This window comes from Paramisgurnus dabryanus, chromosome 2 (assembly GCF_030506205.2).
Source record: "Paramisgurnus dabryanus chromosome 2, PD_genome_1.1, whole genome shotgun sequence".
NCBI lineage: Eukaryota > Metazoa > Chordata > Actinopteri > Cypriniformes > Cobitidae > Paramisgurnus > Paramisgurnus dabryanus.
The window spans coordinates 56,140,715-56,159,138 of NC_133338.1; the positions used below are offsets into that span (position 1 = coordinate 56,140,715).

An 18,424-nucleotide genomic window follows, 5' to 3' on the forward strand; every position below is an offset into this window, starting at 1 on the left:
AAACAGACAGACTGTTTTAAAAATCAAACAGTTGTAATTTTAAAACATCTCTGTTTCTCATACATGTTGTACAGTGCTTTATAATATTAATTGATGAAAAACACATGATTTTGAAATATCCATTTCTGTTCCTTTTTGTTTTAGAAATCAGGAACCAAAACTGTTCACGTGCAGAATTATGCTGTTGGTATTACCAAAAAGTTCCTCGAAGAAATTTGCTGACTAATCAAAATCACGACATCGAGTATACACTGCAAAAAATTATTTTCAAGAAAAAAATATTCTTAGTATTTTTGTCTTGTTTTCAGTAAAAATATCTAAAAATTCTTAATCTAAGATGTTTTTTCTTGCATAAAACAAGCAAAAAAATCTGCCAATGGGGTAAGCCAATTTTTCTTGAATTTAGTGTTTAAGAAAATTTTTCAAGATTTTTTTGGCTTACCCATTGGCAGATTTTTTGCTTGTTTTATGCACCAAAGCACTTAAATTTGATATTTTTGGTCTAAAAACTAGACTTTTTATTTTCCTAGGTCATTTTCCAAATCAAGAAAATACATCTTAATTTAAGAATTTTTAGATATTTGTACTGAAAACAAGACAACAATACTAAGAAATATGTTTTCTTGGTTAGTATTTTTGTTTTATTTCAGCAAAAATATCTAAAAATTCTTAAATCAAGATGTATTTTCTTGATGTGCAAAATGACCTAAAAAATAAGTCTAGTTTATATAACATTGAAGCGAATTTGTGCTTAAAACAAGCAAAAAAATCTCCCAATGGAATAAGAACAATTTTCTTGAATTAAGTGTTTATGAGTAATGTAAACTTATTTCAAGAAACTTTTTCTTATTCCATTGGCAGATTTTTTTAATAAATTGGCACTCTTACCCAATTTATAAAAACTGAAGCTAATTCTGAGCTGAGCTGAACTCAACAACATTGTAAACTCTGCGTATGTTTGATCATTAATCTGAATCTGATCTCTAATAAAAGTCCTTTAACAAAGATGCTATTTTTTCCACTTTGTTTGTTTGAAAGCAGAGGACCTGTTCTTTCATTTGATATGTTGTATTTTATATATTTATAGAGAATTTTCCTGGAAGGCATTTTGTGAAACTTGTGAAAATCACAAAAAATATTTAAAAAAATATTCTGGCTGGGAATGAGTTAAAGGATTTTTGGCTTTTTGAGGATATTTTTAGTAATAATTTATTAAAGCATTATTAGTTTATTTTATTATTATATTTTAGTGTAATAATTCTGTACATTTTCTGATTTATATTCTAAAGATGTGTTATATAAAGTTACCATTGTAGAGTTTAGTGGTGTTGTTCCTGTGAGCAAAATACTGCTGAAGAGAGATTGTACTTGCATAAGTAAATGACCAAATTCACATAGCAGATATTTTGTCTTAAACAATAAGATCACCCAATCACCATACAATTGGGGGGGGGGGGGGGGTGCTGCCCCCTAAAACCCCTCCTTACGACGGGCCAAAGGGTATTGGTATTGATCAAGGTATTGATGCAATGTAAAAAATGCAGCATGAAGTTAAAACTTAGTTTTGCAAGTCAATTCAACTTGCTATTTTAAGTTTTGGCTTGTAAAAATTTGACATAACTTAAAAAAACGATTTGAAATTGAAATATTGAATTGTTAATTTGTTAAGTTAACATAAAAATAAATGTTGATTTGACAAAAAAATGCTGCATATTCTTTACAGTGTGTGTGAATGATATCTTAGTGGTAAAAAATAATGTTGTTCCATGTGTGAACAGCACATTTTTTTATTTACTTGCAAAGTAATTTTAGTAATTTACTGAAATAACTGCGTAAAAGAGGCTGTGCCACTGAATCATCGACTTAAATCTCATGTTTGGAGAAACCACTAAAGGCATTTAGATGCATGTAAGGAAAAAGGAATAAGTCCCTAAGATAAGGAAGAAACTTTGGACACTTGCAAGCTAGAACCCTTCAAACACATGACTGTATAGAAACTTTAACAGGAGTGTATATAAGTGTCTCACTCCTCAAACACACGCTGGATTTCTTCATGTGTGGATCACAAGTTCAGATATGAAGATGTTTGGTCTTCAACTGTTTGTTTTGATTTGTTTGTATGCTGCAGTACAGCCGTCCAGTCAAACAGGTACATTGGTTTATTTTCAACATTTATTTTGAATGTAAGATATAACTATTGTATAATGGACACTTAAATTTATAATATCTTTTTTCACTTTTCATTACAGTAACATTAAAAAATGGCAAATATCTCTATGTATCTAGATATGGTGTTAGAGGTTAAGCATCATTCTCAACTAAATACAGTAGATATAAATAATATAGATGCTTTATGAGTTCTGCATGCCAGTGGCACTTCAGGTTTAGTGAATGACTTTAAAAACTTGGTCAGTGTAATTAAATATCATTGACATTGTCTGATATTTATTTTTCTTTAGACTCCAGCTCTTTTCTCATCTACAATGAGGATCACAACAGATGTGTGAATGTCATTAATGCCAGTGTTATACAGACGGCACCGTGTGATGTATCTTCTGATGCTCAGCGTTTCCGATGGGTTTCTTCTTCAAGAATTATCAGCGTCTCTCTTAAACTCTGTTTGGGAGCTCAAAGACTTAAAGACTGGCAGAAAGTGATTCTTCTGCCCTGTAAAGAGCTCAATCGTCTACAGACCTGGGAATGTAAGAATGAGACCTTGTTTGGCTTAAAGGGAAAACCGTTACATCTGAACTATGGCAATAATGAAGAGACAAATGTGGTGCTGTTTAAGGGAAATGGATCTTGGAGTCGCTGGCAGATTTATGGGACTACAGACAATCTGTGTTCTCATGGATATCAAGGTACATCTACAATATTAAGTAATGAATACAAAATTTGGATAGCAACTAAGAACTGGGTAAATGCAAAACAATTATTATTATTATGCATTTTATTTACTGTATAGGTGCCTTTCTAGACACTCAAGGACCCGTACAATAAAATAATACTAGGTTTCTTAGGTATTGGAGTAATCACGGCAGTTTTTAAGGAAGCCGGTACAATGCCTGACATGAGTGAAGAGTGAATAATATTAGGAATTAAGAATTAGAGAGAAGAAATACAGTCTTTAAGCAAATGTTTAGGTAAAGGGTCACGCTGACAGATGCTAAAAAATTTTTAATAGTCTAAATTATAATTTTATACTCAGAGCTTTGGAGGCGAGAAGTGGATAGGAAGGAAACTAAAGGTTGGTTGAAATAGACAGTAGAGATAAAAGACCCCACATCTAAAGTGCCAATCTGCTGATGGATATGTGTTATTTTTCTATATAAAAATTATACAAAATCCTCAGAGAGATTGATTGAGCACAGATGTGAGGAGAAAATATCAGGTGGTCTTAAGATGTCATGTATCACAGTAATATTTTTTTTGTATTGCAATCACTAGAGGTGGTTGATCTTGCATAGTGATCTGTTCTTGCTACACAAAGAGTTAGTTTATAAGTCTGTATGTGTTCAGCATACAAGTCTTTATGTTCTGTGAGCCCAGTTTTAAAACACAGATGCTCCAAGTGACGACCCTTGTGTTTTAGCTCACAGAGTTCAATGGTAAACCACGGAGCAAAGTTTACAAAGGCAACAGTCCTAGATCTTAGTGGAGCATGACCATCCAAGATCCTGAGAAAACCAGGATTACAGTATAGTGCAGGACTAATTCGTCAGCTCTCAATTGACTGAAAGAACCAGATTAAGTTTGTACTTCATCATTAAAAGTTTACCATTTTATTAGATTATAATCTATTAATGAGGACGGCAAGATTTGCAATAATGATATATGCTAAATATGTTTCATATTTTCCCTGAGGTTTATGTAAATTAATAAAACATTGTAAAAAGTGCTATAATTTTTTTTACTTGACTTTTAATGTAGGTTATAATAAAAACATAGTTGCATTATACATTTAGCATCGTTCATTGCCCTGCTGCCCACATTAGAAAAAAACCTTTTGATCCAGTTTTGAGTCACAACCCATCAGTGGAGATTCACTCATTCACAACATCGATATTTCTCTCACTTTCCTCTAATTTTGTGTCCTGTAGAGATTTATACTCTGGGTGGGAACTCGTTTGGAAAGCCATGTCAGTTTCCCTTTAAGTTTAATGACAAGTGGTACGCTGAGTGCATCACGGAGGGAAGATCAGACGGCAAACTGTGGTGTTCAACTGAGACAAATTATGATACAAAGAAGAAGTGGGGCTTCTGTCCAGACGAACGTAAGACCATAAATATAATACAGCAAATATAATGATAAAATGCATGCAAAAGCACATAAAGCTTTTAACTTTTTCCCTGCCAGCATTTTTTTTATTTGCCAACCAGCGCCAGCATTTTTTATGATTTTCACAAAAGTTTTATTCCAGAAAATGTTCTACTTAAAATATATAAACAAACAATATTTCAAATGAAAGAGCAGACTTCTGCTTTCAAACAAAAAAGTTTCATCCTACCTTCATTAGTTCTCTTTTTATCACCTCTCAAATATGGGTAGGTTTCTTCAAAAACACCAAATTAAGATAATTCCATTATTGTGAAGGACTTTTGATAGAGATTAGATGCAGAGCGATCCTCAAAACTTTTACAGAAATACAGCTGTTTGCCTTAGGGTGATACTTCTGGGTTTTATAACTTGAGTTAGAGCAGAGGTGGACACTACTTGAGTACTTTGAGTAACATTTTCAAGCATCTGTGCTTTATCAGAGTGTTTGTCTTGGGAAAACATTTACTTTACTTTACTAAAAAATGTTCACTACATTCTAAAGCATAGAATCATACTGTTTATTCCTTTTATATTCCAAATTAAAATTGATTTAATACCTAATTACTTAAAAAATGTGTACTTGAGTGTTTCTTGAGTAAAAGTACAAAAGTACTTTTTAATTAAGTAAAATAAAAAATACTAGATGTTTAATGTACTTAAATATTAAATATAAACCAAAAACTTGAAATTATGAAATGTAGTGGAGTAAAAATTATGATAATATACTTTGGAATGTATGTTTTCCAAAGATAAACACTGATAAAACTAGAATACATGAAAATGTACTTTTATGTAGAAAGTAAAAATACTTAAGTAGTGTCCGCCTCTGGGTAAGAGTATTATAGTTGGGATAATAGCGGTATTGCGGAAAGTCGGAAATACTCGTCATTGGCAGGGAAGCGTTTTCTCTTAATTACAAGTTAACTCGTCAATGGTGGGGAAAGAGTGAAGTCTGATTATAATTTTAATTATTGTTTGACTTAATAGGCGTCTCAGGATGGGACAGTGATCCAGTAACTGGTGTATTATATCAGAGAAACACACAATCAGCACTGACCTGGCATCAAGCTCGAGCCAGCTGCCAACAACAAGATGCAGATCTTCTCAGTATATCAGAACTACATGAACAGTCTTATATATCAGGTACACAGATCCCACTATTATCCTAAACTAAAATGATTTCATCCACTTAACAAAGCAGAATTTCATGAACTTTATATTTCAGGCTTGACAGATCTCTTGGGTTCAGCTTTATGGATCGGACTCAACAGTCTTGACTTTGAGAGTGGATGGCAATGGAGTAATGGAAACCCATTCAGATATCTCAACTGGGCTCCTGGTAACTAATATTCATGACACTGAAATTTCCCAGTGTTAAACTAACAATACTCGGTGTTTGTATAGGTCCACACTACGGAGTGTTATGAAGCAATCTGTGACTTTATCATCTCTATCGCCATCTCTGTTTGAAACCAAAAATTGCATTTTACATCTTACTTGTAGAGTTATTTGTTAACTTAGGATTCTTTGGCTTTGTTTTATTTCAAGTCACCATTATGGTGATCAGTGTTTGTTTTAAGTGTACTCTTGACTCTTGGCCCCTATTTTAATGATCTAAGCGCATGGTCTAAAGCGCACAGCGAACAATCTAAATGGACATGTCTGAATCCACTTTTTTGCTAATTTAACGATAGGAAAAATTGTTTGTGCGCCGAGCGCATGGACTAAAAGGGTTATTCCTATTCTTGTAATGGGTGTGTTTTGGGCCTAACGTGCAATAAACCAATGAGAGTCTCAGCTCTCATCGCTTTTACAAGCCAGTTGCGCTGGCACTATGTCTAATCCCTATTTAGATGATGGACTTTGTAAACTGAAAAACTAAGCGGAGGAAGAAGACCCCCAGTTTAAGATTAATGTTAAAAAATTTTGTTGTTTTCACTTGTATCGAAATAATTTTTTTGAATTAAAACCTTTAAAACCTGTTTTATTTTAGTCATGGAAGTAAAAATAGCAAATATTTAATTGCTGTAAATGTACGGCTGTCCAATAGCATAAAAAATTGTTTACAAGTATGTAAGAAAAGGTTTGTACTCGAAAAATATTTTATTTGTAACAAACAGGAGATAAAGAATTTACAAATGTGCGGAGAGCATATTTCTAACGCGCTCATTAAATAACAAAAACATATTGCGCCATTGACTTCAGACTTTAGAGCAGGTTTTTGTTGGTCAATGGCGTAGTCTATTTTAGTTGCCTCCAAATAGCAAAGTGCCAACAATGCGCCTTAACACACCTCGTTTTTAGATCAGAAGACCCATGGTCGCAAAATTGGGCGCAAATGCATTTGCTATTTAAACAACGGGGTGCTAAACGTGAAAATAATCATTGCACCTGGTTGAAACTAGCAAAAGACACGGGTATGATAGAGCCCTTTCCGTGTTTAAAACATGTTTGTTGTGGCAAAAAAGAGACAGTAGTGCAATTCTATGGTGGTGGTTAGAATATAATGTTAAACATCATCATCTAAAAAACATATTTATTATTTTAGTGTTTGCTTAAGTATTTTTTCTCTCAATAATGTGATACTAAAGTATGAGATCTGGCACTCTCATATCAGTTTGAAACAGTGACCATTAAAAATTAACTGTTATCTAATTTTGACACACAAACATTAGGAATCAAAACATGGATCTCAACAATGGTGACAATAAAATGTTTCATGCTGCAATGCATGTTGAGTATCAACAAATAATAAATCTTTTACAGAACTCCCAGAATGCACTGCGACATGAAAAAATCTTGAACATTTTTAATAATTTCTTTGTCACAATTGTTATTCAAACTCTGTGTCTTGATGTTTGTGAGTATAAATTATACTATGGTTAATTTTTAAGTATACATTGTTTCAAAATCTTTAGAATGTTATGAGAGTGCTGAATCTCAGGCTAGTATCACATTACTGAGAGAGAAAGATTTGTGATGAATGGGCAAACACTTTCTAGATGATGATCAGTGATCACTTATGTATTGCTGTTTTAGTGTTGCTCTACTTGCTTCTGTTTTTACCTCATTTGTAAGTGGCTTTGCAGAAAATGTAAATGATGATCTTTGACATTATGTATCAACCACCATTATAGGATTGCAACATGGTCTCTTCTTCGCCATAACAAATATGCTTTAAACACAGAAAGTTATAGCAGCCAGAAAAAAAATATTAGGATAAAAATCCAAACTAAGTCCAACTAACACAAACACTGATCACCATAATTGTGATCTAAACCTAAGTTCATAAATAACTCTACAAGTAAGATGTAAGATGTAAAATGCAATTTTAGATTTCAAAAAGAAAAGGGGATAATGAGTATAAAGTCACAGATTGAAGACTGCTTCAGTGTTACTTTTTATGACTCTGTAGCGTGGACCCATATAAACACTGAGATTTTGTAAGGAAACACAGTGAACTTTACCCATGATCCAGTTGAAAAACAGCTGAATGGTTTAGATGTAAATTTTTTAATGTCATCTTTATATTCCTGTAGGTAATCCCTCTTTGGAGCCGGGCCTTAACTGTGCTGCAATAAACGCTGGTAAAGCATCCAAGTGGGAAAGTTTGGAATGCATTAAGAAGTTAGGTTACATTTGCCGCAAGGGAAATTCAACAAATATCACACCTTCAACAGGTACATAGATTGACCTTTTGTGGCTTCATGGTTCCAAAAAACCCAACACCTTTGTAAAGGTACAACTTTACTTAAAGGGTGCATATAAGTACCTCACAGTTACATAATGGATCAAAATGAATACATCAATTGTTTAAAGACCTAAAAAAGACACCGTCCCAGTAACAGCTTTTGAACCTGTTTTCTGAGTGGTATTATATTATATATAGATATGATTAACTGATTGTATGTCTTAATATTTTTCCCTAATATTACATTGTACATTACGAAGTACACTTGCACTGCTGATAAAAAGCACGTCATCTGCAACTCTTAATGTAGGGCGTCTTTAACAAGAGAGAAACAATGGGCTCACACAATTTCAGGTTTCCTAAATGAAGTGTTTTTGGGGCCATATAGAAATATATTGAACTAAAAGATCATCACAATAATTACATGAGCATGAAGTTGAACTTCATAATTTGTGTTCTTTCTATGATTTCTGTGACATTTTTAAAAGTGTGTTAATGCTGTTACAGATGCCGCAAGTTGGTGTGCTGCTCATTATACTTTAATGGTTGTTTGTATCTCACAGTCTGTATCTGTACTGTTGTTCACTTTTTGAATACATATGCATGGCATCACCATGAAGAAACGTTTAATTTAGCACTTTTTAAAGAGTGTATTGTGTTGTTCTATAATATAGCATAATTTTAACATTTATAGCAATATAGTTTGCGACCCCCTGGGTATGGATCACAGAAAACCAGGGGTCCCCGGACCGGACTCCATTTTGAAAACCCCTTGCCTAGAAAACTGGTTGGTTTCAACAGATTCAGAGGAAATTTAAAGCTGGGCATTGTCAGCATACTGTAACAATGAAAGCTGATATTCTGTTTTCTAATAATGTTTCCTAGAGGTAGCATGCATAACAAAAGAGGATTGTGCCTAGAACTGATCCCTGTGGTATACCATACCTTGAATACATCTTCCATTAGTTTTGTGGAAACACACACAGAGCCCATATTTGGTCAATGTATTATGTTCTCTCTCTCTCTCTCTCTCTCTCTCTCTCTCTCTCTCTCTCTCTCTCTCTCTCTCTCTCTCTCTCTCTCTCTCTATCAGGTAAAGATCAGCCTAACTTCTGTCCAGTGCCGTGGGTGCTTTACGCTGGTCACTGTTATTATCTGCAGCGCACAAATAAGACGTGGAGTGATGCTTTGACTGCATGTCACAGAGAAGGATCAGATCTGGCCAGCATTCACAACATAGAAGAGCACAGTTTCATCATATCACAGACTGGATACAGTATGTCTGAACAACTACCAAGTTTTAGTAACACACAAAAAAACTACACATTGTTGTCTGACAAAATAAAAATATATAAATGCGAATGGCTGAGCATGGAAAGTAAATCTGATGCAATGTCCTGTCCCACAAGGCAGCATATTGGACAGGACAGGACTGTCTTAAAACACAAACGGTGGAACTGACGCATTTCTAGATAGAAAGCACAATAACGTTAATATATTTCCAAACCAGTGCTTGATCTAACAGGAAATATGATTATAGAAATGCCACAGCTCTTCTATTAGTTTGGTTTGCTTGTAGATCGCTCTTGCCAGGTCCAATATGGTGGTGACCTTGACGATAAACTACATAATAAGGCACCTGTTTAAAGTAGATTTTTGACAACATACAAATTAAGCAATCATTGACTGTTTGATTATCAAAATCTTTGTTAGTGTTGCACCTCTAATAATTTAATATCAGTTGGTGGTATAAAACTGAGTGTTGTTGTTGTTGTTGTGTAGTGTCGACTGATGAGCTCTGGATTGGTCTTAATGATCAAAGGATTCAGAATCTGTTTGAGTGGTCAGATAGATCACACGTCACCTTCACTAAATGGTTTGTTGGAGAACCTTCACACATCACAAATCGAATGGAGGATTGTGTTCTTATCAGAGGACAGGTGGGTAGTTTTATTTACTTTTTGCTCCTCGTTCTCACTATAGTTTCTTTCTGATTGTTTTATGCTCATAATTCTTCATTAGTGATGCTTTACATTTGTGTAATAGGAGGGAAAGTGGTCAGATCATCTGTGTGAAAGAGCTCATGGTTTCATCTGTAAGAAGAAAGCTTCCACTAAACCTGAAGGATCTCCAGAGGTCATCACACCTGGATATCCATCTGTGAGTCTGCATCACCTCATACTCTTTATTTTACTTAAACAAACATTTAATAATAAAGATCCACTAATAAATATTACATCCACAAATACATCTGTAAGAAAATGGCAGAAGGAGTCACTACAACCCGAGAGCCTCCAACCACACGACCGCTCAGCTGCCCGGATAAATGGATTAAAAAAGACCCAGGAAGTTGTATTGGGGTAAATGTGAAGACACACGATTCTACTGAAACACAGAGCATCTGTAACAGCATTAACACACTTTTAAAAATGTCACAGAAATCACAGAAAGAACACAAATGATAGAAATGTAACATTATAAGGATGCATATTAATATAATTATTAACAAATAAAACACATCATATTATTTGTGTTGTGGACAATCATAGTTTTTTATATGTATTTCTAAGATCTACAGAAATAAGAAATATAAGAAGAAGACTTGGTTTGAAGCGCGTGACTTCTGTCGAGCTATTGGTGGTGATTTAGCGAGCTTTCATTCAGAAGATGAAATGAATGTGTTACCGTAAGTACTTACATGTTCTAACACCATTATTATTATTTTGTAGGGTGATGCAAGCAGGGTTACATACAATTTTAAATCAGTTCATGGGTTAGGGTTAGGTTAGGCTGCGTCTGCAACACTGTTATTTCTACTGAAACTTCGCAGAAATATTTTTTGAACTCAGAATTACAGTTATGTCTAAGTCTTAACTTAATTCTTTATGGAGCCGATCCCATGGCTGAGCACACATGGAAAAAGATTGGCTTGGTTCATTTTAAACAAAATGTTTTTTTATTATTCTGAAAACTGTCTGATTGGTGGATCTCGCGAGTTGTTATATCTACAATGATTTGCTGTGCGGGCTTCTAAACCCCTCTCAGGCGCAAAGAGACTAGACAGCGAAGGCTGAGAAAGGGCCAAAGCCACCTAAGACACCACAGCTTAGGACAAGGACAGGGAACAACACACCACTTGAACTGCTCACTAGCCATTAAACTATTTTAAACTAGGTTTCTGAATAATACCCAGACTGATAGCGAAAATTTAAGAGACAATCTCGCAAAATCACGCTTCGTTGAGTGACAGAAGCTGTAAGGCACTGTTTGCACTTCCCTTTTATGCCTTCTGGGGTCTGTCGCACTCGAGACATCATCCCTCGCTGCCTATAAGATAGACTAGTTTTACAAGTTTATTTAGATGCATGAACGCTGCCCGTTGTTCTTCCCAAATTGACATTTCATGATGCAGCGTTGAGTTCCCTCGAAAGGAAACACTGCGGAAAATGTGACCGCGCCACTTTCATCCTTAGTAGTTGTAACGGGCCACCATTCGTCAAACTTTTATGACCCCCTCCCCCACCCTTTGACAGGTCGTGTTTTATGACCCCTTTGACAGGGGGGCGGGACCATCAATCAAAATCTGTACAAGTTGTCAACTTTAGACAGAAAGTATTTAATGGTTTTATTGCCGGTCATTTAGAGTGATTGTTTTTCCTGAGTGTGTTTTATGTCAAGCGTATGGTGTCATGTTTAATGACGGCTCGTGTTTCGACATTTGCTGTTTATTGACATTTGATGTCAGATCTCAACCATCCTCCCTCCTTTGATCGCCCCGTGCGCTTCTCAATATGACTGTCACACCGCGGGTGTGTTGTTGAATCTAAAGTTTTGCAACAGCATAAGTTTATTTAAAGGCAATCACTAATCATATATATATATATATATATATATATATATATATTAGATGTACCTGGCTACGCTTAAAGCCGATGTTTTCTATCGAGCTATAGTTTCTGATCAGACACAAAGTCTGAACTAAATAAAATTTTAAACGGTTCACGAAGTCCGGGAATCTTTTCATGACCTGGTCTACAGTTTCACGCGTATTAAAGATCCGGCGGTGTCTGACAAAGCGTCGGGTGATTGTTCATATCTGTCATTTAAAATAAAGTTAATAAATGTAATTCTGTCCACTATGGCAAAATAGGAATTTATTTTAGATTTAGGGGAATCTTTAACCATGTCTCTGATTAAAACTTTTGATTGTAACATCACAAGTTATTTAATTAAATATTCCGTATACGGGTATAGTTTAAGAAATGACCTGAGCCATTACCTTCGGAGCCGTCAATACTACAATCTTTAGACGATAGTCTAAACTAAATAAATTTTTAAACGGTTCAGGAATTCCGTGAATCTTTTCATAACCTGCACTATAGTTTCACGCGTATTAAAGATCCGGCGGTGCCTGACAAAGCGCCGGGTGAGCGTTCATATATGCCATTTTAAAATAATGTTAATAAATGTAATTCTGTCCACTATGGCAAAATAGGCTTTTATTTTAGATTTAGGGGAATCTTTAACCAAGTCTCTGATTAAGACATGTGTATACGTGCACAGATGGTGACAGAGAAACTTATATATGTCGTTAATAAACTTTTAAATGTTTTTAAGACGTATTCACCCCATTTTGGGGTTTTATTTTTAATTAAAGGCTTCTTAAAACATGTGTGAATATGTGTATATTATACAAAGAGTCTTATATTGTCTGCTCTGACAAAAATAAAGTATTTTTTAGATTTAGGGGAATTGACTGCGTGTATCTTATAAATACAACTTGATAATACGTTTGTTTTGTCAAGAGACTTTTTTTAAAGTCACGCAAGAATAAAATCTTTTAGTTGTAATGGTAAACATTAAATATACTATTATCTATTTAACTATAAGCTATATTTTTCTGATCAACCTCAAAGTTTTTGATGTTGAGCTTATGACCGTGTGTGATAGATATTTCACAGCAGGGTCGGTTTGTAATCTAGGTAGAGTCTTTTAAAACTGTAGTGGTAAAATGTAATATGGTAACTCTGTCAAAAAAAAAAGTAAAAGGTTTATTTTAGATCATAATCTATTTTATGGCAAACATTACTGTATCTAAAAGTTTTTAACAACACAATTTATTTAATGAAATACGCAGTATGTGTATAGCAATGAATTGTACCAAAACCCCCGTAGGTCGACATTTCTTTAGACTAAATCCTATTTATTTTAAACTATATAAAAGTTTAATCTTTTCAGACATAGTATTCTGATCACAACATTAGATCGCGCTCCGGCGTTTACAAACATACGCGGATGAATGTTCATATCCACCGTTAAGAAACTTTTAAACGATTAAAAACACTTTCATATCATCTTCTGGGTTTTGTTTTAAATTAATGATATCTTAAAACCAACTGGGAATATGTGTTTATTACACAATAAAATGTAATTATGGCCGCTCCGGTATAATAGGAGTTTTATTTTAGATTTGGGACTTTCTTTAACCAAGTCTCTGATTAAAACATGTGAATGCGTGCACCAAAGTTGTCAGATAACGTAGACTGAGGCGCACATATATCTGGTGTTAAGAGCCTTTTAAATGTTTTAAGACATTTCACACCCTATTTTGAGTTTAATTCATTAATGTCATCTAATATCGAAGTGTGTACATGTCTATTTACGATAAATGTAACACGGTACGTATTGTCAAAATAAAAGGTTTCTTGAACATGTTATTCCAGTGTGTGGTTCTTGTCTTGCGAGTGTTCGACATATTTAGTGATGTGGAAAAAGTTTGTTGTTTGGTCGAACAGTTTCAGTCTCTGTCTCTCTCTCTCTCTCTCTCTCTCTCTCTCTCTCTCTCTCTCTCTCTCTCTCTCTCTCTCTCTCTCTCTCACCAGTCCGCTATCAACCAGCAGACAACCCCCCCAGATGTCTGGACAGAGGGAGTGTTGGTAAAATAAAAGAAACTCAGCCCCCATTGACAAAAAGTAATAGGTTTATTTTAGATTTCAGGCTTCATTACTCAGATACAGATTAAAGCATGTTATTTCTTATTCGTAATTTAAAGAAACTTAGAAGTTTTAAGACATTTCATCACACATCCTATGATGACATAAACCCTTGTGTTAGCCCTTAGAGGACAACAAAACGGGTGCAAATATTATCAACGTTTGATGTTGTTATAAACCAGGTTGTCACATACGTGACAACAATCATTGCTTTAAAGACAAAACATTTAACAAATTTGACATTTTGTTAAACATGGTTGTGTGCGTCCACAAACACAACATCAGGTAGGACATGGTTCTACATAATATTAAAATCACGGGCTTACGTTAAATAGGTAAACCTTAATTTTTACTAAATAAAATAAAAATAAACTATTTTAACATATTATCTGATATTAGGTTAGGTTTAAGATGAATTAGTGTCTATAGCTTTACGAATTACATCGTAAAACCCCCAGCGGATATGGTGTGTGCGTGTGCGCGTGTGCAATGGCTGTTATCACGTGGTGCGGACCGAACGACCAACGCTGCGGGGGTTGTGAAGCGAAGAATGAGTTCAGATGAGAAGTTTTTCCTTCTGAACACAGAACCTTTACCAAAAACGTAACCCCGGATTAACACATCACAGAACAATTTGAACAACCGTGTCGGATTCGTACACACCAGAGGTCTGTTTTATGTTTTGCAGAAACTGTGGAAGCTTTTGATGCTGCCAAGGTGTCCGAATTCGCAAACAAACTATCAAACGCAACGCGGCGGAAACAGTGGACACGATCCTTTTGTTGCTGAGAAAGCGATTGAACTCAGAAACAAACAAGCAAGCAAAGTTGTCTACGAAACTACAGATTCTTGAAAAAAGATGGCACAAAGATCATTCGAACGACTACGCAATGGCCAGATGGGGTATGTGTACGGGACCGAACTTTTTAAAGATATGCTTAAAAAGAACTACAAGCGCGAGATGTCCAATCTACTATGTACTGTGATATACAAAGAGGCCAATGTGTGCATGCCTCCAAACTATTGCGAATCTAACGCCGGTCGTGTAACCAGACTCAAGGAAAAAACAGATGGTGTGAAAATTATAGATGGCTCTTTTAATAACATGGTACAGACAGTTGTACAGGCCCAAGAGGAACCCCGTGTGATTATTAGAAAGGCCCTAGAGATATTTTATGAATGTGACGAGGCCTAGTTCTACATCATCAATATCATACTTATGTCGGCCTTTGTAATTGACGTATGCATTGATATCCTTGTAAAGAAACGAGAAATTAATGTGTGTGAAATCATAGAAAATGCCGTAGATTTCATGTTTGAAAAGGGTCTTGGATCATGCATGCACTATCTATGGTATCTAGATAATATCATAACGGTTAATGATGACTAAAAAACCAAACCTGTGAGCCAATGGTATATTTTACGCAAGTTTTACAGTTGTTTTTTAGTTTTCCAAAAGTTTCATTCTGTTTTATTTTTACTCAACATTATGATGGCAAGCCATGTCCGTCAACAAATGTATACTTTAACAAAAACTACGCTCTAGTAGTTTCAATGTATGGTAACTGTTGTTTTTTCATCATTGATTTTGTATACTGCTTATGTTTTTGTATGTTTTGCTGTACCGGTTTCATAAAAACAAAATATACAAGGATTTATGGTCTTAATGTCTGTGTTGTTACCATTAGAACATTTAGACATCTTGTTCAGACAACGTGTGACATTGATCATTCTTCATATGTTTTTGCAACACCACACAGAGAAACGTGAAAGATTAATAGAAATTACATGTGACTACATCACATGTCTTTCAGAGGCGTAAAATAAAGTCACCAATGTTAGTATGGGATGCTAAAACAGCACAGGCACAAGCTGATCCTAATTTTGATACCTGCCGTCTGTCACATAGTCAAAGCTCATATACTTCATGTCTCTACGAATCCTGACAGAGTTTTAGTTTCATATACACAACACATCAAATGTAAACCACGGTAAACTAAATACATTTGACAGCAAAGATCTCTAATTTTCTGACAACCCCAAAAAAGATGATGGGGTCATCATCAAACATCGCTCACTTTTAAGGTACCGAAAGGTTTTTGATTATTTTAGTATAACTCAACACTGAAATTTTAGTTAAGCACACAGAAATGCACAGATTTTACGTTTTAAGTATACATGTGTACATCACATTGCGATTTCAGTCTCAACTAGATCGATGATCTATCAATATTAGCCACAATGTTGTTTGTATGCTTGCTCTGATTTCACAAAACATCCATATACATTCAAAACCTTTTGGATTCAACGCCTTAAAGTCATCAATTTTATTTCGTTCACATCAAACGCACCAAAATTTTGAATGTGCAAACTGTTTTACTTCGTTTTAAACATGTTTGTGCGGTTTCGGTCTAGATTTTTATAGAAAACTTCAGAACATGACACCATTTTAACATTTACAAAAGGAGGAAACATTTTACTTTTAACTGGATCCCACGAGTATGTGTTACTGTGACAAATACCTTTGATTGTTTGGAAATTATATGAATGCAGAGAAACAACGCAAAAGTTTTGAACGTTAACATAATTTATATGCGTCCTGATTTTTAAAAACAGTAAGCTGTAATGTTTCTTACACACAGATCTAAACACATCACAAGTCTCAATGTTTAATAACATAAAAACCTGTATGCAAAGGTTTGTTGGCGTATTTTTAGACACAAGCTGTTTATTTTCATCTTTAAACAAATGTGTATGACAAATGTTGTCCTGCCTGAACTGACACTAAGGATCGATGCCGAAATGTTAAATCTAAGTATTTGCAAAACAACCTTCACCGTCATATAGATGTTTTCAATCTAATGGTACCTGTTTAAATGTGACCATACTATTTCAAACATTACCAAGTTGTAGATGGTTGTGACTCAAGTTACAAAGGTTTTAACAAACATTACTGTTTGTCGCGGTGTGTTTCATCGCATTGCTGTTGTATGCAACAGACTCTCAAGTTTTATGTTAAAAGGATTACTAAAAATAAAAACCTAAGGATTCTGTATTATGTTGGTGCTGATGATTTTACAAGTTTACAGTTTCAAACATTTTTTGCTATATTCGCTGTGAAAGATTTAGTAAATAAATCTAAAACATAAACAGTGTTGAAGAGTTACCGCAATCTTCTAGCAACAATTTTCAAGAGATTACCAACATGTATGATGTACTAACTGTCAGGGGATCTGTGATATTATTTTCTGAAGTAATTAGCTATCTAATGGCTACTGCACAATAACTTAAGTGATAAAGAGTTTGACAAATGTTACATAAACTATAGAAACGAAACAAGATAAATTACAAAGTCACTGGCATGAGGTTTACACTTAAATAAATCACGCAGATGTTTAAAGTGGTACATGTGTTTTATTTCTTATCAAGTAATAGAAATACATAATTTGTTATGTAGTGTAGTGTAGTGTAGAAATATCACAACGTTTTTCACGACCGGTTCATTTCACAAACAGCAATTTGATCATTATTTGATATTGTAAACACACACAAACACACAGTAATAGTCTCTAAAGATTCTACAGAATACCATTAGCTTTTTGTCATCAAGTTTGTAACAGATGTATCACGAAGCCTGTTTCATGATCTTGAAACCAAACAGTCTGTGGAATCGATACACGCAATGTGTATTGATTCATCAGGCATTGTCGTATCCTTCTTGGGGACACAGGTCCATTGGAACATCTGTTACAAACTTGATGACAAAAAGCTAATGGTATTCTGTAGAATCTTTAGAGACTATTACTGTGTGTTTGTGTGTGTTTACAATATCAAATAATGATCAAATTGCTGTTTGTGAAATGAACCGGTCGTGAAAAACGTTGTGATATTTCTACACTACAATGATAACAAATGATGTATTTCTATTACTTGATAAGAAATAAAACACATGTACCACTTTAAACATCTGCGTGATTTATTTAAGTGTAAACCTCATGCCAGTGACTTTGTAATTTATCTTGTTTCGTTTCTATAGTTTATGTAACAAACAATTTTATTGTTGAAGTTTATTGTCAAACTCTTTATCACTTAAGTTATTGTGCAGTAGCCATTAGATAGCTAATTACTTCAGAAAATAATATCACAGATCCCCTGACAGTTAGTACATCATACATGTTGGTAATCTCTTGAAAATTGTTGCTAGAAGATTGCGGTAACTCTTCAACACTGTTTATGTTTTAGATTTATTTACTAAATCTTTCACAGCGAATATAGCAAAAAATGTTTGAAACTGTAAACTTGTAAAATCATCAGCACCAACATAATACAGAATGCTTAGGTTTTTATTTTTAGTAATCCTTTTAACATAAAACTTGAGAGTCTGTTGCATACAACAGCAATGCGATGAAACACACCGCGACA

The 18,424-nt window shown here is 34.4% G+C and overlaps 1 protein-coding gene across 1 annotated transcript in view; it reads left to right on the top strand.

The window, feature by feature from the left end:
• The first annotated feature begins 1,936 nt into the window (after positions 1–1,936).
• The window catches only part of LOC135743942 (macrophage mannose receptor 1-like), a 97,347-nt gene continuing 80,859 nt past the window's right edge, over positions 1,937–18,424 (top strand). Inside the window, exons 1-11 of the mRNA XM_065261847.1 lie at positions 1,937–2,149; positions 2,460–2,861; positions 4,101–4,274; positions 5,306–5,461; positions 5,544–5,657; positions 7,858–7,998; positions 9,103–9,285; positions 9,792–9,949; positions 10,056–10,169; positions 10,268–10,369; positions 10,580–10,695. Coding sequence (XP_065117919.1) covers positions 2,077–2,149; positions 2,460–2,861; positions 4,101–4,274; positions 5,306–5,461; positions 5,544–5,657; positions 7,858–7,998; positions 9,103–9,285; positions 9,792–9,949; positions 10,056–10,169; positions 10,268–10,369; positions 10,580–10,695 — 1,733 coding nt within the window. The 5' untranslated portion in view covers positions 1,937–2,076. The remainder of the gene's footprint in view (positions 2,150–2,459; positions 2,862–4,100; positions 4,275–5,305; positions 5,462–5,543; positions 5,658–7,857; positions 7,999–9,102; positions 9,286–9,791; positions 9,950–10,055; positions 10,170–10,267; positions 10,370–10,579; positions 10,696–18,424) is intronic.